Raw genomic sequence first — 27981 nt, 5'->3', positions numbered from 1 at the left:
GGAGGTCAGACGGTTAAAGATTCTGAATACATGCAGATCCCTTCAGGCCAATCCTCGGCCGTCAGTGGGTCAGTGCATGGAGGCGGGGTTGATGGTAGCGGCAATGGACATTGCTCCGTTTGCTTGTTTTCATCTCAGACCTCTGCAACTGAGCATGCTCAGACAGTGGAATGGAATTTACACAAATTTGTCTCCTCAACTAAATCTGGATCAGGAGACAAGGGACTCTCTTCAATGGTGGTTGTCGCTGGATCATCTATCCCAGGGGACATGCTCCAACAGACCCTCTTGGGTGATAGGGACAACGGACGCCAGCCTGATAGGATGGGGAGCAGTCTGAAACTCCCTGAGGGCTCAGGGTGTATGGTCTTAATTGGAGTCTCTACTTCCCATCAATATCCTAGAGTTGAGAGCAATATTTAATGCGCTTCAGGCTTGGCCTCAGTTGGCTTCGGCCAGGTTCATCAGATTCCAGTCGGACAACATTACGACTGTAGCTTACTTCAATCATCAGGGAGGAACAAGGAGTTACTTAGCGATGACAGAAGTAGCCAAGATAATTCAGTGGGTGGAGGCTCACTCTTGTTATCTGTCGGCAATCCATATTTCAGGAGTGGAAAACTGGGAAGCGGATTTTCTGAGCAGACAGACTTTTCATCCGGGGGAATGGGAACTCCACCCGGAGGTATTTGCCAATCTGATTCTCAGATGGGGCAGGCCGGAGTTGGATCTTATGGCATCTCGTCAGAATGCCAAGCTTCCGAGATTCGGGTCCAGGTCCAGGGATCCCCAGGCCAAACTGATAGATGCCTTGGTCGTTCAACCTAGCTTATGTGTTCCCTCCATTTGCTCTCCATCACCTGGTGATTGCTCGAGTCAAACGGGAGAGGGCTTCGGTGATCCTCATCGCTCCTGTGTGGCCTCGCAGGACTTGGTATGCCGATCTGGTGGACATGTCATCTCCGCCACCGTGGAAGCTTCCTTTAAGGAAAGACCTTCTCATTCAGGAACCCTTCCATCATCCGAATCTAGTTTCTCTGCAGCTAACTGCTTGGAGATTAAACGCTTAATTTTATCTAAGCAAGGGTTTCTGATTCGGTCATAGATACCTTGTTTCAGGCGTGTAGGCCTGTTACTAGAAAGTTTTACCATTAGATATGGCGTAAATATCTTGATTGGTGCGAATCCATGGGCTACTCATGGAGTAGGGTTCGGATTCCCAGGTTTTTTGTCTTTTTTCCAAGAAGGATTGGAGAAAGGGTTTTCAGCTAGTTCCTTAAAGGGACAGATTTCTGCTTTGTCTATTTTGCTACACAAGCGTCTGGCAGATGTTCCAGATGTTCAATCTTTTTGTCAGGCTCTGACTAGTATCAGGCCTGTGTTTAGACCCATTGCTCCCCCTTGGAGTTTGAATTTCGTTCTTTATGCATTCCATAGATATTGAGTTATTATCTTGGAAAGTTTTATTTTTGATTGCTATTTCTTCTGCTCGCAGAGTTTCTGAGCTTTCAGCATTACAATGTGATTCTCCTTATCTTATTTTTCATTCCGATAAGGTGGTGTTACGTACCTAACCTGGTTTTCTTCCTAAGGTTGTTTCTAATAAAAATATTACTCTGGAATTTGTTGTTTCTTCCTTGTGTCCTACTCCTTCTTCTAAGAAGGAGCGGCTGTTACATAATTTGGACGTGGTCCGTGCTTTAAAGTTTTACTTACAGGCATCTAAGGATTTTCGTTGATCGTCTTCCCTGTTTCTTGTGTTTTTCTGAGCAGCGTAGGGGTCAGATAGCTATGGCTATCTCTCATTTTTGCTGAAGAGTATCATCCGTTTTGCATATGAGACTGCTGGAAGCAGCCTCCTGAACGTATTACGGCTCATTCCGCTAGGGCTGTGGATTCCTCATGGGCATTCAAAGATGATGCTTCTGTTGAACAGATTTGCAAAGCTGCAACTTGGTCGTCTCTTCACACTTTTTCCAAATTTTACAATTTGATACTTTTGCCTCGTCTGAGGCTGTTTTTGGGAGGAAAGTTCTTCAAGCAGTGGTGCCTTCCGTTTAGGTTCCCTGTCTTGTCCCTCCCGTTTCATCCGTGTCCTATAGCTTTGGTATTGTATCCCACAAGTAAGGATGAAATCCGTGGACTCATCGTATCTTGTAAAAGAAAAGGGAAATTTATTCTTACCTGATAAATTTGTTTCTTTTACGATACGATGAGTCCACGGCCCACCCTGTTTTTATGAGACAGGTCTTTATTTTTGTTAAACTTCAGTCACCTCTACTCCTTGGCTTTTCCTTTCTCTTCCTAACTTCGGTCGAATGACTGGGTTGGGAGGGAAGGGAGGAGCTATTTATACAGCTCTGCTGTGGAGCTCTTTGCCTCCTCCTGCTGACCAGGAGGTGATATCCCACAAGTAAGGATGAAATCCGTGGACTCATCGTATCGTAAAAGAAATAAATTTATCAGGTAAGAATAAATTTCCCTTTTTGCACAATATTCTAATTTTTCGAGTTTCACCTGTACAGTGCCCTGCAGTTCCTCTCATCCTCCTGGAAGGAGTTTATTTGCCTGCAGATTTTGCTGCACAGGTATCTTCTGCAGTATCTGTGGCATTTTCTGCTTTTCCCATGTTGGGAAAAACGCAAGAGGAAAATTAGACTATCAGATAGTAAGGTTGCTGTTCTACCTTCTGCTACGCAGCTTGCCCTCCTCATAAGTCTGATGAGGAGGATACGTCGGTAGCCTCTGAGGGTGAAATCTCAGATTCGGACAATATAATTCCTTCATCTGATACTGAAGAAGTAAACTTCAGATTTAACCTTTAACACCTTTGTGTACTGTTAAGAGGGATTGGCTCTTAATCGTTGTCAACCCTAAGAAATCTAGTAAACTTAATAAATACTATGATGTTCCTTCCTCTGTCGAAGTGTTTCCTGTTCCAGACCCTGTGACAGAGATTATTTCACAGGAATGGGAGAAGCCATTGATACCTGTCTCCCGTCTTTAAAAATATGTTTCCTGTTTCTGACTCTATTAAACATTCATGGCGCATGGTGCCTAAAGTAGAAGGGGCTATTTCTACTCTGGCTAAGAGAACTATGATCCCTATAGAGGATAGCTGTTCGTTAAAGTATCCCATGGATAAGAAGCTGGAGGCTTATTTGAAAAAGATGTATGTTCATCAGGGTCTGCAATGGCAACCTGCAGTTTGTATTGCTACAGTAGCTAGCGCAGCATCTTATTGGTGCGATGCCTTGTCTGAATCAATTTTAGAAGAGACTCCATTGGAGGAGAACCAAGATAGGATTAAGGCTCTCAAACTAGCCATATTTCTGATGCTAAGATGCAAGTTATTATACTGGGAGCCAAGATGTCTGGCTTCACTGTCCTAGCCCGCAGGGCTTTGTGGCTAAAATCTTGGTCAGCTGATGTTACCTCCAAGTCCAAGCTTCTGGCGCTTCCTTAGAAGGGTAAAACTTTGTTTGGACCTGGTCTGGCAGAAACTATTTCTGATATTACGGGTGGAAAAGGGTCTTTTCTACCACAAGACAGACCTAAAGGGCATCAAAGTAATTTTCGTTCCTTTTGTAACTTCAAAGGTCAGAAGTCTTCCTCTCCTTCCAAGCAGGAGCAGTCCAAGTCTTCTTGGAAGCCCAATCAGTTTTGGAATAAGGGGAAGCAATTAAAGAAGCCCTCAGCTGATTCTAAGTCAGCATGAAGGATCAGCCCCCAGTCTGGGATCGGATCAAGTGGGGGGCAGACTTTCCCTGTTTTATCAAGCGTGGATACAAGATGCCCCAGATCCCTGGGCTGTGGACATAGTATCTCAGGGTTACAAAATAGAATTCAAAATTTCTCCAACATTGGTGTGTCCGGTCCACGGCGTCATCCTTACTTGTGGGAATATTCTCTTCCCCAACAGGAAATGGCACAGAGCACAGCAAAAGCTGCCCATATAGCCCCTCCTCTGGCTCCGCCCCCCAGTCATTCTCTCTGCCGCTCTGAGCAAGTAGCATCTCCACGGAGATGGTGAAGAGTATGTGGTGTTTAGTTGTAGTTTTTCATTCTTCTATCAAGAGTTTGTTATTTTAAAATAGTGCCGGTTTGTACTATTTACTCTAAAACAGAAAAGGATGAAGAGTTCTGTTTAAAAGAGGAGTATGATTTTAGCAGCAGTAACTAAAATCTATTGCTGTTCCCACGCAGGACTGTTGAGCCCAGAGAACTTCAGTTGGGGGGAACAGTTTGCAGACTTTTCTGATCAAGGTATGACTAGTCCATTTTCTAACAAGACTTTGTAATGCTAGAAGACTGTCATTTTCCCTCTTTGGGATAGGTAAGCCATTTTCTTAGACTCATAACAGAATGAAGGCTTATTAATGGGCTATATACTGGTTGACACTATTGTGGGCTAAATCGATTGATTTATTCGAATCCAGTTTCAAAGAAGGAACGTTTGTTACACAATTTAGATGTGGTCCGTGCTTTAAAGTTCTATTTAGACGCAACAAAAGATTTCAGACAAACTTCATCTTTGTTTGTCTTTACTCTGGTAAGAGGAGAGGACAAAAAGCTACTGCTACCTCTCTTTCTTTCTGGCTGAAAAGCATCATCCGATTGGCTTATGAGACTGCCGGACGGCAGCCTCCTGAACAAATCACAGCTCACTCTACTAGAGCTGTGGCTTCCACATGGGCCTTCAAGAACGAGGCTTCTGTTGATCAGATATGTAAGGCAGCGACTTGGTCTTCTCTGCACACTTTTGCCAAATTTTACAAATTCGATACTTTTGCTTCTTCGGAGGCTATTTTTGGGAGAGGTTTTGCAAGCTGTGGTGCCTTCCGTTTAGGTAACCTGATTTGCTCCCTCCCTTCATCCGTGTCCTAAAGCTTTGGTATTGGTTCCCACAAGTAAGGATGACGCCGTGGACCGGACACACCAATGTTGGAGAAAACAGGATTTATGCTTACCTGATAAATTTCTTTCTCCAACGGTGTGTCCGGTCCATGGCCTGCCCTGGTTTTTAAATCAGGTTTGTAAATTTTCTTTCTCTATACACTACAGTCACCACGGCACCCTATAGTTTCTCCTTTTTTTCTCCTAACCGTCGGTCGAATGACTGGGGGGCGGAGCCAGAGGAGGGGCTATATGGGCAGCTTTTGCTGTGCTCTTTGCCATTTCCTGTTGGGGAAGAGAATATTCCCACAAGTAAGGATGACGCCGTGGACCGGACACACCGTTGGAGAAAGAAATTTATCAGGTAAGCATAAATTCTGTTTTCTTCTGTTATGTGTGATCAGTCCACGGGTCATCATTACTTCTGGGATATAACTCCTCCCCAACAGGAAATGCAAGAGGATTCACCCAGCAGAGCTGCATATAGCTCCTCCCCTCTACGTCACTCCCAGTCATTCTCTTGCACCCAACGACTAGATAGGATGTGTGAGAGGACTATGGTGATTATACTTAGTTTTTATAACTTCAATCAAAAGTTTGTTATTTTACAATAGCACCGGAGCGTGTTATTGCCTCTCTGGCAGAGTTTGAAGAAGAATCTACCAGAGTTTTTACTATGATTTTAACCGGAGTAGTTAAGATCATATTGCTGTTTCTCGGCCATCTGAGGGAGGTAAAAGCTTCAGATCAGGGGACAGCGGGCAGATGAATCTGCATTGAGGTATGTAGCAGTTTTTATTTTCTGAATGGAATTGATGAGAAAATCCTGCCATACCGTTATAATGACATGTATGTATACTTTACACTTCAGTATTCTGGGGATGATATTTCACTGGAATTACTCTGTTAAAAGTACATTAAACCTTTGAATAGGTATTTATTATGTTAAACGTTTTTGCTGGAATGTAGAATCGTTTGCATTTTCTGAGGTACTGAGTGAATAAATGTTTGGGCATTATTTTTCCACTTGGCAGTTGCTTGTTTTAAATTGTGACAGTTTCGTTTCTCTCTCACTGCTGTGTGTGAGGGGGAGGGGCCGTTTTTGGCGCTCTTTGCTACGCATCAAAAATTTCCAGTCAGTTACTCTTGTATTTCCTGCATGATCCGGTTCATCTCTAACAGAACTCAGGGGTCTTCAAACTTCTTTGGAGGGAGGTAGATTCTCTCAGCAGAGCTGTGAGACTTATATATTGACTGTGATTAAAAAACGTTGCTCTGTAATTTTTATGTTTCAAATTTAATTATTGTTACTTTACTAAGGGGAACAAACCTTTGCTAAAAGTTGTGTTGTTTTTAAGGATTGATGCTATAACTGTTTTTCAGTTCATTATTTCAACTGTCATTTAATCGTTTAGTGCTTCTTTGAGGCACAGTACGTTTTTGTTAAATAAGATTGTAACCAAGTTGCAAGTTTATTGCTAGTGTGTTAAACATGTCTGATTCAGAGGAAGATACCTGTGTCATTTGTTCCAATGCCAAGGTGGAGCCCAATAGAAATTTATGTACTAACTGTATTGATGCTACTTTAAATAAAAGCCAATCTGTACAAATTGAACAAATTTCACCAAACAGCGAGGGGAGAGTTATGCCGACTAACTCGCCTCACGTGTCAGTACCTGCATCTCCCGCCCGGGAGGTGCGTGATATTGTGGCGCCTAGTACATCTGGGCGGCCATTACAGATAACATTACAAGATATGGCTACTGTTATGACTGAAGTTTTGGCTAAATTACCAGAACTAAGAGGCAAGCGTGATCACTCTGGGGTGAGAACAGAGTGCGCTGATAATACTAGGGCCATGTCTGATACTGCGTCACAGAGCATGCTTGCAGAGCATGAGGACGGAGAGCTTCATTCTGTGGGTGACGGTTCTGATCCAAACAGATTGGATTCAGATATTTCAAATTTTAAATTTAAATTGGAGAACCTCCGTGTCTTACTAGGGGAGGTTTTAGCGGCTCTTAATGATTGTAACACTGTTGCAATACCAGAGAAATTGTGTAGGTTGGATAAATACTTTGCGGTACCGGCGAGTACTGACGTTTTTCCTATACCTAAGAGACTAACTGAAATTGTTACTAAGGAGTGGGATAGACCCGGTGTGCCGTTCTCACCCCCTCCAATATTTAGAAAGATGTTTCCAATAGACGCCACCACACGGGACTTATGGCAAACGGTCCCTAAGGTGGAGGGAGCAGTTTCTACTTTAGCTAAGCGTACCACTATCCCGGTGGAGGATAGCTGTGCTTTTTCAGATCCAATGGATAAAAAATTAGAGGGTTACCTTAAGAAAATGTTTGTTCAACAAGGTTTTATATTGCAACCCCTTGCATGCATCGCGCCGATTACAGCTGCGGCAGCATTTTGGATTGAGTCTCTGGAAGAGAACCTTAGTTCAGCTACGCTGGACGACATTACGGACAGGCTTAGAGTCCTTAAACTAGCTAATTCATTCATTTCGGAGGCCGTAGTACATTTAACCAAACTTACGGCTAAGAACTCAGGATTCGCCATTCAGGCACGTAGGGCGCTGTGGCTAAAATCCTGGTCAGCTGATGTAACTTCTAAGTCCAAATTACTTAATATACCTTTCAAGGGGCAAACTTTATTTGGGCCCGGTTTGAAAGAAATTATCGCTGACATTACAGGAGGTAAGGGCCACGCCCTGCCTCAAGACAAAGCCAAAGCTAAGGCTAGACAGTCTAATTTTCGTCCCTTTCGGAATTTCAAAGCAGGAGCAGCACCAACTTCCACTGCACCAAAACAGGAAGGAGCTGTTGCTCGTTACAGACAAGGCTGGAAACCTAACCAGTCCTGGAACAAGGGCAAGCAGGCCAGGAAACTTGCTGCTGCCCCAAAGACAGCATGAACCGAGGGCCCCCGATCCGGGACCGGATCTAGTGGGGGGCAGACTCTCTCTCTTCACCCAGGCTTGGGCAAGAGATGTTCAGGATCCCTGGGCGCTAGAGATCATATCTCAGGGATACCTTCTAGACTTCAAATTCTCTCCCCCAAGAGGGAGATTTCATCTGTCTAGGTTGTCAACAAACCAGATAAAGAAAGAAGCGTTTCTACGCTGTGTACAAGATCTGTTATTAATGGGAGTGATCCATCCGGTTCCGCGGTCGGAACAAGGACAAGGGTTTTACTCAAACCTGTTTGTGGTTCCCAAAAAAGAGGGAACTTTCAGGCCAATCTTGGATTTAAAGATCCTAAACAAATTCCTAAGAGTTCCATCGTTCAAAATGGAAACTATTCGGACAATCTTACCCATGATCCAAAAGGGTCAGTACATGACCACAGTGGACTTAAAGGATGCTTACCTTCACATACCGATTCACAAAGATCATTACCGGTATCTAAGGTTTGCCTTCTTAGACAGGCATTACCAGTTTGTAGCTCTTCCATTCGGATTGGCTACGGCTCCAAGAATCTTCACAAAGGTTCTGGGTGCCCTTCTGGCGGTACTAAGACCGCGAGGAATTTCGGTAGCTCCGTACCTAGACGACATTCTGATACAAGCTTCAAGCTTTCAAACTGCCAAGTCTCATACAGAGTTAGTTCTGGCATTTCTAAGGTCGCATGGATGGAAAGTGAACGAAAAGAAAAGTTCTCTCTTTCCTCTCACAAGAGTTCCATTCTTGGGGACTCTTATAGATTCTGTAGAAATGAAGATTTATCTGACAGAAGACAGATTAACAAAGCTTCTAAGTGCATGCCGTGTCCTTCATTCCATTCAACTCCCGTCAGTAGCTCAATGCATGGAGGTGATCGGCTTAATGGTAGCAGCAATGGACATAGTACCCTTTGCACGTCTACATCTCAGACCGCTGCAATTGTGCATGCTGAGTCAGTGGAATGGGGATTACTCAGACTTGTCCCCTACTCTGAATCTGGATCAAGAGACCAGAAACTCTCTTCTATGGTGGCTTTCTCGGCCACATCTGTCCAGGGGGATGCCATTCAGCAGGCCGGACTGGACAATTGTAACAACAGACGCCAGCCTACTAGGTTGGGGCGCTGTCTGGAATTCTCTGAAGGCTCAGGGACAATGGAATCAGGAGGAAAGTCTCCTGCCAATAAACATTCTGGAATTGAGAGCAGTTCTCAATGCCCTTCTGGCTTGGCCCCAGTTAAAAACTCGGGGGTTCATCAGGTTTCAGTCGGACAACATCACGACTGTAGCTTACATCAACCATCAAGGAGGGACAAGAAGCTCCCTAGCAATGATGGAAGTATCAAACATAATTCGCTGGGCAGAGTCTCACTCTTGCCACCTGTCAGCAATCCACATCCCGGGAGTGGAGAACTGGGAGGCGGATTTCTTGAGTCGCCAGACTTTTCATCCGGGGGAGTGGGAACTTCATCCGGAGGTCTTTGCCCAAATACTTCGACGTTGGGGCAAACCAGAGATAGATCTCATGGCGTCTCGCCAGAACGCCAAACTTCCTCGCTACGGGTCCAGATCCAGGGATCCGGGAGCGGTTCTGATAGATGCTTTGACAGCACCTTGGAACTTCGGGATGGCTTATGTGTTTCCACCCTTCCCGCTGCTTCCTCGATTGATTGCCAAAATCAAACAGGAGAGAGCATCAGTGATTCTAATAGCGCCTGCATGGCCACGCAGGACTTGGTATGCAGATCTAGTGGACATGTCATCCTGTCCGCCTTGGTCTCTACCTCTAAGACAGGACCTTCTGATACAGGGTCCATTCAAACATCAAAATCTAACTTCTCTGAAGCTGACTGCTTGGAAATTGAACGCTTGATTTTATCAAAACGTGGTTTTTCTGAGTCGGTTATTGATACCCTGATACAGGCTAGGAAGCCTGTTACCAGAAGGATTTACCACAAGATATGGCGTAAATACCTATACTGGTGCGAATCCAAAGGTTACTCCTGGAGTAAGGTTAGGATTCCTAGGATATTGTCCTTTCTACAAGAAGGTTTAGAAAAGGGTTTATCGGCTAGCTCATTAAAGGGACAGATCTCAGCTCTGTCCATCTTGTTACACAGGCGTCTGTCAGAAAATCCAGACGTCCAGGCCTTTTGTCAGGCTTTAGCTAGGATCAAGCCTGTGTTTAAAACTGTTGCTCCGCCATGGAGTTTAAACCTTGTTCTTAACGTTCTACAAGGAGTTCCGTTTGAACCCCTTCATTCCATTGATATAAAGTTGTTATCTTGGAAAGTGTTATTTTTAATGGCTATTTCTTCGGCTCGGAGAGTCTCTGAGTTATCAGCTTTACATTGTGATTCTCCTTATTTGATTTTAAGGTAGTTCTGCGTACAAAACCTGGGCTCTTACCTAAGGTAGTCACTAACAGGAACATCAATCAAGAGATCGTGGTGCCTTCCCTGTGCCCGAATCCTTCTTCAAAGAAGGAACGTCTTCTACACAATCTGGATGTAGTTCGTGCCCTCAAGTTCTACTTGCAGGCAACTAAGGATTTTCGACAAACGTCTTCCCTGTTTGTCGTGTACTCTGGTCAGAGGAGAGGTCATAAGGCTTCGGCTACCTCTCTCTCCTTCTGGCTTCGTAGCATAATTCGTTTAGCCTATGAGACTGCTGGACAGCAGCCTCCTGAAAGAATTACAGCTCATTCTACTAGAGCTGTGGCTTCCACTTGGGCCTTTAAGAATGAGGCCTCTGTTGAACAGATTTGCAAGGCTGCAACTTGGTCTTCGCTTCATACTTTTTCCAAATTTTACAAATTTGACACTTTTGCTTCTTCGGAGGCTATTTTTGGGAGAAAGGTTCTTCAGGCAGTGGTTCCTTCTGTATAATGAGCCTGCCTATCCCTCCCGTCATCCGTGTACTTTTGCTTTGGTATTGGTATCCCAGAAGTAATGATGACCCGTGGACTGATCACACATAACAGAACAAAACATAATTTATGCTTACCTGATAAATTCCTTTCTTCTGTTGTGTGATCAGTCCACGGCCCGCCCTGTTTTTTTAAGGCAGGTAAATATCTTTTAAATTATACTCCAGTCACCACTTCACCCTTGGTTTCTCCTTTCTCGTTGATTCTTGGTCGAATGACTGGGAGTGACGTAGAGGGGAGGAGCTATATGCAGCTCTGCTGGGTGAATCCTCTTGCATTTCCTGTTGGGGAGGAGTTATATCCCAGAAGTAATGATGACCCGTGGACTGATCACACAACAGAAGAAAGGAATTTATCAGGTAAGCATAAATTATGTTTTTTCCTCCCAGGGCAGATTCCACCTCTCAAGATTATCTGCAGACCAAGTAAAAAGAGAGGCATTCTTGAACTGCGTTCAGGACCTTTCTTCCATGGGAGTGATTGTTCCAGTAAGGGAACAGGGTCTAGGATTCTATTCAAATCTGTTGTGTTTCTCAGAGTACCGTCCTTCAAAATGGAAACCATTTGTTCCATTCTCCCTTTGGTTCAAGAGGGTCAGTCTATGACAACCATAGATCTGAGGATGTGTATCTTCATGTTCCCATCCACAGGGATCATCACAAGTTCCTGAGATTTGCCTTTCTAGACAAACACTTTCAATTTGTTGCTCTTCCATTTAGCCTTGCCACAGCTTCCAGAATTTTCTCAAAGGTTCTGGGGACTCTCTTGACAGTGATCAGGTCCCGGGGATTTGCAGTGGCGCCCTACCTGGATGACATATTGGTCCAAGTGCCATCTTTTCTAAAAGCAAACCTCATACAGAGATCTTGTTGTCTGTTCTACGTTCCCACGGATGGAAAGTGAATCTGGAGAAGAGTTCCCTTGTTCCAGCTACAAGGGTGGTTTTCTTAGGGACCATAATAGATTCCCTATCTATGAAAAATTTTCTGACAAGTCAGAAAATCCAAAATTCCTCTCCTCTTGCCTCTCTCTACAGTCTACTGTTTGGCCATCAGTGGCTCAATGTATGGAGGTAATTAGTCTGATGGTCGCCTCCATGGACATCCATTTGAGAGCTCTGCAGTTATGCATGCTCAGACAATGGAATGGAGACCATTCAACTCTATCATAGATCTAAACTAGTCGACAAGAGACTCTCTCTCCCGTGGTGGCTTTCTCAGGAGCATCTGTCTCAGGGCACATGCTTCCGGAGACCATCCTGGGTGATCGTGACCATGGACGCCAGCCTGCTAAGCTGGGGAGCAATCTGGGAATCGTTAAAGGCACAGGGACTATGGACTCTGGAGGAGTCTGCTCTCCCCATACTCATCTTGGAGTTGAGAGCGATTTACAATGCTCTGATGGCTTGGCCTCAGTTGTCCTTAGCCCGGTTTATCAGGTTCCAATCGGACAATATCACCTCAGTGGCTTACATCAATCACCAGGGAGAAACTCTGAGTTCCTTAGCCATGAAGGAGGTGGCTCGGATTATTCAGTGGGCGGAAGCTCACAATTGTTTATCTGTTATCCACATTCCAGGAGTGGACAACTGGGAGGCAGATTACCTGAACAGACAGACATTTCATCCCGGGGAGTGGGCTCTCCATCTGGAGGTGTTCTCCAGGTTAAATCTCAAGTGGGGGTGTCAGAGTTGGATCTGATAGATGCTCTGGTGGTTCCTTGGGTGTGTGGTCTAGCATACCTGTTTCCTCTGTTTGCGTTCCTTCCACGAGTCATTGCACATATAAAAAAGGAGAGAGCATTGGTAATTCGAATAGCTCCTGCATGGACTTGCAGGATCTGGTATGCAGACTTAGTGAAGATGTCATCTTGGCCACCTTGGAGGTTGCCTCTGAGGAAGGACCTTCTAACTCGAGGTCCATTCCTCCATCCAAATCTCGTTTCTCTGAAGCTGACTGCTTGGAGATTGTACGATTAGTTCTGGCTAAGCGTGGGTTTTCTGAGTCAATCATTGAGACCATGCTACAGGCTCGCAAGCCTGTTACTCATAAAATTTACCATAAGGTATGGCATAAATACCTTTTTATTGGTGTGAATCAAAGGGTTTCTATTGGAGAAGGGTCAGGATTCCTAGAATCTTGTCCCTTCTCCAGGAAGGTCTGGAGAAAGGGTTGTCAGTCAGTTCTCTGAAAGTTTAGATTTCTGCATGATCTATTCTTTTACATAAGCATCTGGCGGAGATGCCAGATGTTAAATCTTTTTGTCAGGCCCTGGTCAGAATCCGCCTGTGTTTTAAAACTGTTGCTCCTCCTTGGAGCCTTTATCTTGTTCTTAAAGTTTTGCAGCATGCTCCGTTTGAGCTAATGCATTCCATAAATATTAAGTGGTTATCTTGGAAGGTTTTGTTTCTTGTTGCTATCTCTTCTGCTCTGAGAGTTTTGAAACTCTCGGCTTTGCAGTGTGATTCGCCTTACCTTATCTTTCATGCGGATAAGGCGGTTCTTCATACTAAATATGGGTTTCTCCCTAAAGTGGTTTCGGGAGGAAATTGTTGTTCCTTCTCTCTTTCTCAATCCTTCTTCTCATAAGGAATGTCTGTTGCACAACATGGATGTTGTGCGTGCTTTAAAATTCTACTTACTTCTGCCCTGTTTATTTGTTTCTCAGGAAAGCGTAAGGGTACGAAGGCTACTGCTACTTCTCTTTCACTCTGGTTGAGAAGCATAATTTGTTTTGCTTATGAGACTGCTGGTCAGCAGCCTCCCAAAAGAATTACAGCTCATTCCACTAGGGCTGCCTCTTCTTCTTGGGCTTTCAAAAATTAAGCTTCTGTGCAACAGATTTACATGGCTGCAACTTGGTCCTCTCTGCATACTTTTTCAAAATTTTACAAATTTGATACTTTTGCCTCAGCTGAGGCCTCTTTTGGGAGACAGGTTCTGCAAGCAGTGGTGCCTTCTGTTTAGGTCTGCCTGTCTTGTTCTCCCTCCGTTTTCATTCTGTGTCCAGCTTGGGTATTGGTTCCCACTAGTAATTGGAATTATGTTGTGGACTCTCCATATCTTAGTAAAGAAAACAAAATGTATGCTTACCTGATAAATTTCTTTCTTTCCGGGTATGGAGAGTCCATGACCCCACCCTTAATTAAGACAGTTATTTTTGACTAAACCTCAGGCACCTCTACACCTTTGTGTTATTCCTTTTTCCATTTCCCTTCAGTCAAATGATTGGGGATTATGGGTAGGGGAGTTACACTTAACAGCTTTGCTTTGGTACTCTTTGCCTCCTCCTGCTAGCCAGGAGTGATAGTCACACTAGTAATTGGAATGTTGTCGTGGACTCTCCATATCTGGAAAGAAAGAAATTTATCAGGTAAACATACATTTTGTTTCTGCATGGTGTTACAGTTGGAATTATTTTAGAATTCCTAGAGTTCTTGCATTCCTGAGTTCCTGTGTTAAGTTTACTGGTTCCTAAGAAAAAGATTGCTTTTCTGTGGGTCAGCTTTTTTAGACTCTGTTTTAGGGTCCTTCTTTCTATCTGGATTCTAGTTCTCTTGGCTTGATGGCATAGAGAGAGAATACAAATTCTTTTGATTTCAATTACATTAGAGCAGCGAATGTCAAGCACCCCAAATGAGCGAGTGTTGCGGTGATTGATCTCGCCACTTCTAAAGGTTAGGTAATCTCAAATTTTGATGGAAAGCAGGCAGGATTCAAATTAATGATTTGCTGTTTGTTTGTTTTTATTTGGATTTTCTTTCAAAAGTTGGTGATACTCTACAAGCCATCGCCTGTGGGGACAAAAGTACCCAAAATACCATAGCTTTTAATCTCCCCACTCCCCTGTGAAACTCAGGTGAAATCAGATCTACACATCGAGAGGGGGTTGTCTAACTGGTGTGAAATCCATTTCCCCCCGCAGAAGACGGGAGTTCAGCCAAGCATTGATTCTCCCATTATGGAGATGCCTCCTAGGCAGAATGTGTGCATGCCCTCCCATCCCCTGATCTACATTGTGCTGCTCCTTGTGAAATCCTTATCAGATCCTTGGCACTGTGCATGCACTGCCAGCTGACGGGAACAAAGTAGACAAGGGTGCTGACAGGTAAGTACAATGGACCTTTGTAGCCCGCAGGTAATTATGTTTATGTAAAGATACTTTGGTGTGTCTACCTGCTGAGCTATGCTCTTGATGTATCTGTGTTTAATCCTAGACATTGTCCTGCTGGGCTGCCCCTACAGCAAGAGTCGTGAGTTAACTGTCCATGCTTCCCATGGGAGTTCAATGGAAATATCCCCTAAATTTAAAGAATAAATCCACTTAGCTATCAGAATAAGACCAGTTATTAATGTGCAATCTCAACCTATTTTCAAGGGTCCTCCAGGCTTCTCCTTTTGAGCCTTTAGATACCATTAATCAGGAAATGAAGGTTCCATCATTATGTTCAGCTCCAAATAATTCTAAGGAGCGACTTCATCACTATCTGGGGCCCCATCAGATATGCAGCGTTGCCCGCAAAAGCCGGCGACACCAGATTTTGCGCAATTTTGGTATCACATATACGGCGTAGCATACAAGTTACGTGCGTATATTTCACCCTTCCGCCGTATTTTTTTTTACCCATAGACTAACCTAGAACTATGCGCAATTTGGTATCCAATATACAAGCGTAAGGACTTACACGCGCAGATTTCAGAAAATCTACTCCGTTCTCATCTCGCCAAAAATTGCAGGCGCAGGAACCCGTGCACTGACTAAAAAAGCAACGTAACTCCCTGGAAGCCTTAACAAACACATACATTTAAGCAGCATCTCAAGGTTAAAGGGACAGTATACTATGATATTGCTTTTTTAATGTTTATTTGTGTATTTGAAACAGTTTGAAGCCACAACATAATCAAATGGATTGAGCTTGTAGGTACTTTAAAATAAATAAGCAAGTATATGTCCACAATGTGATAAATTGTATTACCTTAATCTCTTTAGAACCCACTGGAGTGTAATTTATTCTAATGCTAATCTAGCTTGGCACTGATGCCAAAATATATAAAGGGACAGTCAAGCCCAAAGAAAACCTTCTTCTTTTAAATAGGGCATGTTATTTCAAACTACTTTCAGATTTAATTAGAACACTTGCTTTGTTCTCTTGGTATACTTAGTTGAAAGCAAAACCTAGGATGGCTCATATGATCATTTCTAACACCTTCTTGAAGGCTGCCTCTTTGCAATTGTGTCAAACCAATCACAGACACCACAACCTCTCACCTGTAGACTTAAAACACCTGATAATGCCCACCCTATCAGTAACATCACTACTATATATACCAATGTGTCAATTTATATTGGATGTGAGATACATTGATTTACATCTTAGAAGTGAATATTGCTATATGTATCCTTCAGAAACAACTATTGTGGATGTGAGTTATAGTACAAGAATATGTCATAAACAGGATGATAATAGCTTTTTTGGGGCATTTTCCACACAGGCCTTATTATGTTTTAACAATATTTGTAAAACTCTTGAAAAAACTTAGGTTTCAACTCTTGGGAAGATCACAACTGCAGATGGAAAAAAAAGTATATTTGTATCACCAAGACAATTGGGCTATTATGACAGCATAAACCAAGCAGTCTGAGGTGAAATATAAATAATAATAATAAACTTAGGTAAGTTGCTGTTAAAGCAAGCACAGCAAATCAAAGCACACTGATTTCTCAGATCTGTTATTGCCTCACAGATAGGAATCAGTGTAGAATTGCAAGTAATTATAAAAGTCTTTTATGGTCACTAATAAGCAACACTAAACTTCCTTTATATACCTGCCTGCAATAAATTGAGAGATTATGCAGGAGAGGTTGTTTGTGCAAAAAAGAAGTGAGAGAGCAGCTTGATGTTTCTAGTTGTACTGTCTCTTTAAATAGCACATCGGAGCAGGTCTTGTGAATAAGCAAGTAAGTTGAAAGGAGCACAAAGTTTGTATAAGCAGAGTGGAGCTTTAGATGTTATGGCTGTATATATATGCAGTTAAAGGGAAAGCAGATTCTATTTAAGCAAAGCACTCTGTGCTGTTAAGCTCAAGATGTAATGTGAGCTTAAAACAGATAAATAGTCTTTACTTTACAAAGGTAGTCTCCCAGGCTTGTCTGTGTAATGCAGCAGGGAATGCACACAGCTTGAACTCCAAGCAGGCTGACAGGTTTAGTTCAGTACTTCAGTAGAAATAAATGAAGCTTGTAATTTTGCAAAGCAATGATGTCCGTTTGCAAACAGGTAGCAGAAGTGCAATGAATCCAATTAGGAAGGATCAAGAAAGGAGTCTGAAATGAAGGCTTAATTTCCAAGTAGCAGGAACAAACAAACAAACTGTGAAACAGTACTTTCTGCAATAACTAAGCACATGTTTAATGTCAGGTGATCCCTTACGTAAAGGGAAAGGTAAAACCATGTGATGTGGAAATGGAAGGAGAGATGCAAAACACGAAGTGGAATCCTCACATAAGCCCCCCTTCAAGGAAGCCGATCCTCGTCTTGATGCTTAGGACTGTGTGTGTAACGTCTGTGGAAACGAGAAAGCAGCCTAGGGGCGTTGATATGAGTGTAAGGTTCCCAACTATCCTCATCTGGAGAGTAGCCCTTCCACCTCACTAGATATTGTAACTGGCCATTGCATATTCTAGAAGGACCAGAACCTCAAAGGAATAATTGTCAAGAGGTACCGCTGAGGAGGGAGTATAGTCTTCGTTGTTGAAGAACTGGCAGGTTTTAGCAGGGAGACATGGAAAGTGGAATGAATGGGTAACGAAGATGGAAGATCCAAAGTAACTGCGTTGGAATTGATGACCTGAGTGATGGCAAACGGACCTATAAATAATCCGGCTAATTTTTTGCTAGGAACAGGTATTTTAATATTCTTCGTTGAGAGCCAGACTTTATCACCCACAGCATATTCTGGAGACGGTCTTCTACGAAGATCGTAATATTTCTTTTGAGTAGCTTGTGCATTTTGGATGTTTTGACGTAAGAAGTGGAAGTTCTCAGCGATTTTTTGTAATAGATCGTCTACTGAAGGAGATTTAGGAACCAGTGTGTCTTGTATGGATAATGTTGGATGATAGGCATAGTTAGCAAAAAACGGGGAGAGATTGGTTGAACTATGTTTACTATTGTATGCGAATTCTGCCATGTAAAGATATTGGGCCCACTCTGTTTGCTGGTAGGAACAGTAGCAGCGGATGTACTGCTCTATCCATTGCTTTAGACGTTCAGTCTGGCCGTTGGTCTGAGGATGAAAAGCTGTACTCAAACGATGATCTATCTGTTGATCTGATGTTGAGAGAGGGACTTCCAAAATTTTGAAGTGAACTGGACACCCTGGTCTGTTATGATATGAGGAATCCCATGGAAGCGTACAACAGAATTCAGAAAAAGCAGAGCGGTTTCGCTAGAAGTGGGAATCTTATGGTACGGGATGAACAGAGCCATTTTGGTGAAGATATCTGTGACAACCAGAATGGTGTTATATCCAGAACTCAAAGGGAGTTCGACAATGAAATCCAATCCTATATGAATCCAAGGTCTTTCAGGGATATCCAACGGTAGGAGGTGACCATAGGGTTTGTTCTTGTCCCTCTTAGAAGTGATGCATATTGTGCAGTTTTGAATGTAATCATGGACCGAATCAACCAGGTTTGGCCACCAATAATTTCTTGCCAGTAGATCCGTGGTCCTTTTAATACCGGGGTGACCCAGTAATGGAGGATCATGATGTTGTTTGATTACCTCATTTCTGAGAACTTCTTGGATATATAATTTGGAGTCATGATAGTAAAGATCATTTTTGAGTGAAAGAGCATGGTGGGGAATCAGTTTATCAGATTGTAGAGCAGTTTGGAGTTGTAACTTGAATGTGGGCATCAAACCTAGGAATTTATCCGCAGGTATCATTGAAGTGGTTTCTTGGATATTCAGTGGTCTGGGATCGAACCGGGTCTGTATACGATCAGGAAGTTAAATCTACTGAAGTACAGACTCCATCTCACCTGTCTGCTGGAGAGTGTTTTGCTCTTCTAAAGGAATTCCAGGTTACGATGTCAGTGTAGATAATTATTGGTTGTACCGTGCCTTCCAAGAGATGCCTCCAAGTGTCAAATGCTCGTTTAATTTCAAGTAGTTCTTTTTCTCCGATGGAGTAATTTATTTCAGCTGGAGAAAGTAATTTGGAATGAAAGGCGACCGGATGAAGCGGTTGTGTGAGACTTTTCCTTTGTGAAAGAATGGCTCCTAGGGCATCGTCTGATGAGTCAACCTCAAGCATGAACTGAAGGGAAGGGTCTGGAAACTGTAGAATAGCTGCAGAGGTAAATGAACTTTTGAGAGTGTTAAAAGCTTCATTAGCTGAGGTGTCCCAGCGAAAAGGTATGCAAGTGCTGGTAAGTCTTGAGAGAGGTTTTATTTTCTGAGAGAAATTTCTAATGAATTTGCGTTAATAGTTACTGAAGCCGAGGAACCGTTGTAGCTCCTTTCTATTAGTAGGTTGTGGCCAATTTCTGAAAGATTCGACCTTGTTTTCTTGCATTTGAATACCCTTAGGTCCAATGGTATATCCAAGGAAGTCTATTTGTGTGGTGTGAAACGCACACTTTTCTAATTTTGTGTACAATCTGTGAACTTGGAGTCTTGAGAGCACCCAGCTGACATGTTTCACGTGATCTTCCATGGTGTTTGAGTATATAATGATGTCAGCCAAATACACAATGACACAGATGTCAAGCAAGTTGTGGAAGACATCATTCACGAAGTACTGGAAGGTGGCTGGAGTGTTGGTGAGTCCAAAAGGCATCACAAAATACTCAAAGAGGCCGTATTGGGTTTGAAATGCGGTCAGCCACTCGTCACCCTCTCTTATACGGACTAGATTGTAAGCCCCTCTTAGATCAAGTTTAGTGAAGATCTTTGCATGTTGAAGACGCTCAATGAGTTCGGGGATGAGGGGTAGAGGGTAGCGATTTTTTTATCGTTATTTTGTTTAACTCCCTGAAATCTATGATGGGTCGAAGTGAGTTATCTTTGTTTCTAACAAAGAAAAAACCAGCAGCTGCTGGTGAGACAGAAGGACGAATAAAACCTTTTTTTAAATTTTCATCAAGGTAAGTTTTAAGGTGGTTCAACTCTGGTTGACAGAGAGGATATAAATGGCCAAAAGGAGGTGTGGTGCCAGGTTTTAGGTCAATAGGGCAATCGTAGGAACGATGGGGTGGTAAGGTCTCTGCCTCCTTTTTATTGAATACTTCTGTAAACTTTTTGTAAACCTGAGGATTCATGGGTTCTTCAGTCAAGTGTAATAAAGTAGTTGAATGGAAACAGGTTTGTTGGCAATAATCAGAATTGAAAGTGATGTCCAATGAACTCCAGGTGATAGTCGGTTCATGTAAACGAAGCCATTGCAGGCCAAGGACTATAGGAAAGAGTGGTGAGGTGATAACATCGAAACTAATATATTCTTGATGTGAATTAAGAGTGGTTACTAAAATGGGAACAGTGTGGTGTGTGATAGGTCCAGAGGAAATCTCAGAGCCGTCCACTACACGAATAAAAACTGGAGTCAGTTTTTTAATGAGAGGAATTTTATTAAGTGTAACAATAGATGTATCTATATAGTTCTCCTGTGCCCCTGTATCAATTATTGCCTCTTTCTTCAGTTGCTTGCAGACCCACTGTAAAGAGAGGGGTAGAATGCAGTGAATAGGTTTGTTAAGCACAATTAAAGAAGTCCTATTTGGAGATGACTTTAGGTTTTTGTTCTTGCAAATAGAAGGACAATCTCGTAGAGAGTGGGCAGCAGAACTGCAATACATACAGAGGCCCTTAGATTTACGGCTAAATCTTTCTTCTGAGGAGAGAGGACCACGGATAAAATCTATTTCCATAGCCTCTGGGCTACTGGTGGATGAATGTGGCATGATGGGTAGCCTGGATTGGTTGGATAGGTTTCTTATAAGGGGAATCAGCATAATGTTGTTCCGACTTTCTCTCTCTTAGTCGTCTATCGGATTTGCCATGACCAATCTCATAAGGTCTTCCAGGGAATCAGGGAGGTCAGTACGAGCGAGTTCATCTTTAACCTGGTCAGAGAGACCTAATCTGAATTAGACTTTCAGGGCAGCTGCATTCCATTGGGAGTCAATTGCATGCTGTTTAAACTCGGTGATGTAGGTCTCAACCGGTCAATTGCCTTGTCTTAACTTCCGTAGTTTATTATCAGCAGTATGTTGAAGGTTAGAATCTGAATATAACTCATCCATGACAGCTAGAAGGACTGTAGAGAGGAGAGTATTGTGCTGTTGGACTCAAACAAGGTATCCGCCCATATGCGGGTTCACCACGTAAATAACTGATCATTGTTAACACTTTGTTGTTATCATTGGGATAAGTGATAGGCTTCAAATTGAAGGTGAGAACACAGGCATTCCTAAATTGCCGATATAAATGTCTATCTCCATTAAACAAATCTGGAGGTGCTATAATAGGTTCAGTTGTAGCCTGCACAGCAGTTGGTTTGCTGGTAACCTGTATCCTTTATAACTTTCCTTAATGTTTCATTTTCAACTTTTAATTCTCTCAGACCCTGGCTGAGCTCGTCCACCCGTTGTGACAGGTTATAAACAATATTTGGGAGATCTGCTGGATCCATAATCAATGGGCTTAGTTATTCTGTAAAACTCTTGAAAAAAACTTAGGTCTCAACTCTTGGGAGGGTCACAACTGCAGATGAAAAAAAATTTGTATCACAAGACAATTGGGCTATTATGACAGCATAGACCAAGCAGTCTGAGGTGAAATATAATAAACTTAGGGTAAGTTGCTGTTAATGCAAGCACAGCAAATCAAAGCACACTGATTTCTCAGATCTGTTATTGCCTAACAGATAGGAATCAGTGTAGAATTGCAAGTAATTATAAAAGTCTTTTATGGTCACTAATAAGCAACACTAAACTTCCTTTTATATACCTGCCTGCAATAAATTGAGAGATTATGCAGGAGAGGTTGTTTGTGCAAAAAGAAGTGAGAGAGCAGCTTGATGTTTCTAGTTGTACTGTCTCTTTAAATAGCACGCCGGAGCAGGTCTTGTGAATAAGCAAGTAAGTTGAAAGGAGCACAAAGTTTGTATAAGCAGAGTGGAGCTTAGATTTTATGGCTGTATATATATGCAGTTAATGGAAAGCAGATTCTATTTAAGCAAAGCACTCTGTGCTGTTAAGCTCAAGATGTAATGTGAGCTTAAAACAGATAAATAGTCCTTACTTTACAAAGGTAGTCTCCCAGGCTTGTCTGTGTAATGCAGCAGGGAATGCACAGAGCTTGAACTCCAAGCAGGCTGACAGGTTTAGTTCAGTACTTCAGTAGAAATAAATGAAGCTTGTAATTTTGCAAAGCAATGATGTCCGTTTGCAAACAGGTAGCAGAAGTGCAATGAATCCAATTAGGAAGGATCAAGAAAGGAGTCCTGAAAATGAAGGCTTAATTTCCAAGTAGCAGGAACAACAAACAAACAAACTGTGAAACAATACTTTCTGCAATAACTAAGCACCTGTTTAATGTCAGGTGCTTCCCTTAAGTAAAGGGAAAGGTAAAACCATGTGATGTGGAAATGGTAGGAGAGATGCAAAACACGAGTGGAATCCTCACAATATTAGTGTACTAAAACACACTCACATGGATGTGGATGACAATAATATGGTAAATAACAGAGGACAAGATTTATGGTGAACTATAAGGAATATGTATTTCTTTTTGGCTTCTTGTATGTAGGAGCTGAGGTGACTGTAGTGGATTTCCTTGCTCTCCTGGTTTGAGAAGATTCTTCGGTTTCTGCTGGTGTGCTGGCCACAGATGATAGACTGGAGGCAGTGTCCTGCTGGTGTGTAAAGTGCTCAACCAACACACCCAAGAGTTGATTTCGTTCCCTCCCGCCATCTATTGTCCATCTGCATCTGCATATCAGGACAGAATTCTCATCATCTGCGACTGGTTTTGAACAATTCCATTTAATGATGGCTGCCATGTCCCTCTGCAGCTCTATCTACGCTTGAGTAACCTCTCTTGGCTCCTGTGAAACCTCTGTTGGCCTCTTTGTCTGCTCTCGCAGCTTGTTATGAGCCTCCTCTGGAGTGAAATGTATTCCTCACCCAGGTGAAAATACAGTGCATCCACAGGCTCTTGAGCAAGCAGGGCTTCTAGGTGCTTGAGGTACAGCTTCAGCTGCATCTGCTGGTGCTTGTGGGACAATCTTCAGCTGCTGGTGCTTGTGGGACATACTTCATCTGCTGGTGCTTCTGGACATTCCTCAGCTGCATCTGCTGGTGCTTGTGGGACAATCCTCAGCTGCAATCTGCTGGTGCTTGTGGGACATCTTCAGCTGCATCTGCTGGTGCTTGAGTAATTCCAGCTATATGCTCATCTGCAGTTGGTGGAGCTCTACCAAGGGAAGAGGATGGTGGAGCTCTACCAAGGGAAGAGGATGGTGGAGCTCTCCCAAGGGGAAAGGATGGTGGAGCTCTCAGGTGGATTGGTAGTCCCATTGATGACCAGTGTGTGACCACTCAGCCTGTCCTATTTGCACTTTCTAGTGACATACCCTGTGTGGTAAAAGCCAATGACTGCTTTTGTGTTGGGGGGAGGGGAGGGAGGGTAAAGAATTGACCCTTTGTGGCTGACTTGGCTCCCCCCTAAAGCCAAAAGAAGAATATTCCTCTGGCCGGGGTCATAAGTCAATGGTGGGTGGGCATCACTTCGGGGTCCTCTACTGAAGCCATCCAACCCTGCTCATGTCTGGGAGCATAATGTCACGTGTTGCCTGAAGACTGGTGGTGGTAGCTGTATGCCTGTGACTGGTGGTGGAGGTGGCTGCATGCCTGTGACTGGTGGTGGTGGAGGTGGCGGCATGCCTGTTTGCATCCTGGTGACAGGAGGTTCTGTGGAGGAGTCAAATGATGAGAGGGATTAGTACAGGGTCATATATATGTCCATGTGGGCATACAATGTACATTGATACATGCTAGGGGGCCTATACTCATTCTCATGTCAAACTCTATAACATGCATGTGCACAATGTGATTTGTGATATGAGGGATTTTAATCTGCACAGTATACAGGTATGTGTTTCATACAATAGTTATGTTGTACATGTCGATGGAAAAAATGAGTTTCTTTAACTGACACTATGGTCACACAATTTACTTTAAGCCTGATGGGTAGGCACAGAACCTTCTTTCTGAGCTAAAAGTATGTGATGGCTATAGTGTCCATTTACTGAAATGGCTTGTGGCTTGTGGCCTGTGTATACTCTGAACATGTTAGTATTGCACTATTCCACCTCATATCATGAAATTGCATTGTGTTAAGTAGCAATTAATGTGAAATATAATTGTAGATGTTTTTGTTAGTAGGCCAAATACCATGCTCCTCATACTGTACATGAATGTGTGACATTAAAGGATGTTATATCTCAAATACATATCATACTGGTGTGTGGGATGTTACTCACCAGCATGATGTGGCTGTGGTTTGCAGCCCCTGAATCACAGAGCCCCTGGAAGTAACACGGACTGCTGTGATACTCAGGGACCTGCTTATCATCTCCTGCCAGGGTGTTTTTTCTGTGTCCAGGGGTGGACCACCGCCTGTTCCCCTCTGGTGCATGGCCTTCCTGCCCCATCTTCTCTTTCAACCCGCCTCTTACAGTCATTCCACACCTTTTTTTAAGGCCCTCAACAGTCCTCCTCTGCGGGGCCCACACTTGTTGACGGCATCTTCTACCGCCAACCATGCTGATATTACGCCTTCTGGCAACACCTTTGCCCTTCTCCTGGCCAAAGAGGGCACTGTGGTTGTCCATGATGGCCTGGACTAGGGCAACATTCTCATCGAATGAGAAGTTTGGACATCTCATCCTCTCATGCTCTGTGGACACCTGGCTTGCTCCCTGCGATGTCCCTGGTGTGGGTTCCTCCCTATCCTCTCCTTCCTCCCCCATTCTGTCCCCATGTGCACCCTCTGTCCCTCTCCTTGATGTGCCTGGTCTCTGGGGCTCTTGGGCATCTCCCCTCCCATCATCCCTTCTAGCTCTCCCTCTCCCCACTCCACTTACTCCCTGACGGGACCCCGCTACTCCTGTCCTCTACAATACTCCTATCCCTGCCACTCCTCTCCCCTCCGCCCTACCTCTCCCTGCCTTCCTCACACTACACACACACTCACACTCACTCCCAGTTCAATCACACACAATCACAACCAAGCACTCAGCCTATCACACTGTAAAATGGAAATAAAATGTGTGAGGTGTTAGAAAAAAAAAGTGTTGTGTATTTTGTATATGTATGTATGCAATATGTGTGCAATATGTAAAAATATGTGTAAGTGTACAAGCTTTACCAACCAACAATGCGAACTAACTCCTCTGTTTGCGCCTCTCTCTCTACTCTGACTAATCCTCCACTCCACTGTAGTGTGCTGTAGCTCAACGAACCATCCAAACACACTGGGTCCAAACATGGGTTTATATATGACTTTTGAATAGCGTAATTACGTGGCGCATTTTTAGATGTAGTCGCGGGTGATTTTTACGAGTGTTAGCCTAATTTGCATAAAACTACTCTATTGAGACTACGTGGACAAAATACAGGCGTAAGTTACTTGCGACGGGTAAAATGTGTATTTGCGCACTTTTCGGAAGAACGCCAGTTTGTCCTACTTACGCCACTTTAGCATCTGACGGCACCGTATATGTAATACCCCGATGTGCGAGGTGAAACTACGGGCGGCGCAGGTTCCCTCGCTTGCGCCAAAAACTATGCCGTATATCGGATCGCGCACCTGGATGTTGCAAGAGCTTTAAAATTTTACTTAACAAGGTTTTGAAAGCTACGGCAGTTACCTAACCGCCTAACTCAATACAGAAAAACTGATTTATGTATTTAACACAAGCTTTAGTAAAGCCCACCAGCTATGCATATGGCTTTATGGTACGTTAAGAGAAAGCCACATTTATATTTACAGATAAATGTGTTTCTTCAGGCTAGAACCATATGTAGAATCTCTCTGTCATATGCATGTTTTATGTATTTTGCCATTTGTCTTGTATGTCATCTGTTATTTTACATTGATAAAGTCGCCTCTATAAATTGGTTATTATTTCATTGTACAAGCTGCTTCATATTTCTGGTAAGGACATTAGCCAGGGCTATCCAGCTTTTTTGACAAAAGTGTTTATTTCTTCCAACTGGAGGGAGGCAGAGAAAATTGTTAATACTAATATTAGTCAAAGCAGAATCTATTGATACTACATAAATACATATATAACCACCATTAAAATCTGCAATATAGCTATGTCTAAGTAATTAAATCTTTAAGAGTGCCAGTATCAGATTGGACAGTTTTTTGCATACATACCATCTTTCTGCTACTAATGTAAAGAATTACATTTGTTAAGCGTAAATCCAGGTATTGAGAGCTCTTGAGTAAATCACAATAACTAAGCCATGAATAATAAATGTGCGCTTAATTTATGGTATTTATCAAATCTGCCTTATGCCTTCATGGTTAAGAGACTTGTACCTAGGTAGTATAAGATCTTAGTTTTACATGTTTTTGTTTTATTTTATTTTTCAAAAGTTTTGTAAACTGCTGTTATATTTATCTAATGACGCTAGGGGATGGAGGCCGTGGGTTAGATGTCTATGGGGGCGTAGTTGGAATGAAGATGTGGGTTTGGCTGGTTTTCTAATTCTTTTTTTTTTTTTTTAATATTTGGTGCATATAATTTTATTTATCTATTACATGCAAATAATGTAAAAATATCTGTTTATAGTATATGCAGAATCACAGTGACCCTGGAACCATAGACTTGACTGTGAATATCCTAACAATGGGATACTGGCCCCACATATACCACCCATGGATGTTCATTTACCAGCAGAGGTAAGTGTATTGTCTGCATTATCTTTTTATGTATTTATTTCACAATTGTTTTTTCACTATTTTATTTTTCAAAATAAATGTCTGCTGAAACAAGTATGACTAGCTTTTCTTTAAAAAAAATAAAATAGGTCAGTTTGCAACATTATTCATACTAATTTATATATTCTGAAATGTATAGTTTTGCTATAAATGTTAATTTGAGAGGCTGTTTTTTCCCTCTTGTTTTTTACCAGATTTTTAAGGCTTGAACAATTGCAAATTCAAAGCTCTTAGTTAAAGTTGACACTGAACCCAATTTTTTTCTTTTGTGAATTCAGATAGAACATGACATTTTAAGCAACTTCTAATATACTGCTATTATCAAATTTTCTTTTTTCTCTTGGTATCTTTATTTGAAATGCAAGAATGTAGATTAGATGCCCGGCCCATTTTTGGTGAACAACCTGGGTTGTTTCTTGCTGATTGGTGGATAAATTCATCCACCAATAAAAAAAAGTGATTCCAGAGTACTGAACCAAAAATGAAAGCTTAGATGCCTTCTTTTTCAAATAGCAAGAGAAGAACAATTGATAACAGGAGTAAATTAGAAGTTGCTTAAAATTGCTATGCTCTATCTGAAGTCACGAAAGAAAAAATTTGGGTTCAGAGTCCCTTTAAGAATCCAGTAGGATAGATAGGAATGCTCTTGATCACATTTAAATTCGTTGAGATTTAATAGGGTTGCAAATAAGAATGTAAGTCAATTGTATTAGCAAGAAAATGAACTATCATGATATCGGCATGTATTTAAAAAACGTGTGGGCCCTAAGCATACTTTGTGAAGGTGGTAAAATATTTAGTTGATTTTCTCGGATTATACTATGCTTTATGTCTCAAATTAAATCTGCCAAAAGGGGCGTGCCAAGATATCAAACTTATTTATATTTTTAAATATATATATTTCCAAGTAATAGATCCGCACTCGCCGGACTTTAAAAAAAAAAAAAACAATTATTTTTATTGTTTACATTGACGTTTCGGGGAGCCAACTGTCCCCTTCATCAGACTGTGGCTCCCCGAAACGTCACTGTAAACAATAAACGATTGTTTTTTTGTTTTTTTTAAGTCTAGCGAGGTGCGGATCTATTACTTGGGAATTATATATATTTATCTAATATATTATATATATATATATATATTTTTTATATATATATATATATATATATATATATATATATC

The 27981-nt window shown here is 42.4% G+C and overlaps 1 protein-coding gene across 1 annotated transcript in view; it reads left to right on the top strand.

Moving 5' to 3' along the window:
• Positions 1-27981, top strand: part of CUL4A (cullin 4A) — a 433228-nt gene that overhangs the window by 327332 nt on the left and 77915 nt on the right. The window contains 2 exon segments of the mRNA XM_053707765.1: positions 26654-26722; positions 26725-26763. Coding sequence (XP_053563740.1) covers positions 26654-26722; positions 26725-26763 — 108 coding nt within the window.

The sequence above is a fragment of the Bombina bombina genome, chromosome 3 (genome assembly GCF_027579735.1).
Source record: "Bombina bombina isolate aBomBom1 chromosome 3, aBomBom1.pri, whole genome shotgun sequence".
Lineage (NCBI taxonomy): Eukaryota > Metazoa > Chordata > Amphibia > Anura > Bombinatoridae > Bombina > Bombina bombina.
Note: the sequence above shows the minus strand (reverse complement) of the source record. Positions and strands in the feature narration are given on the sequence as shown.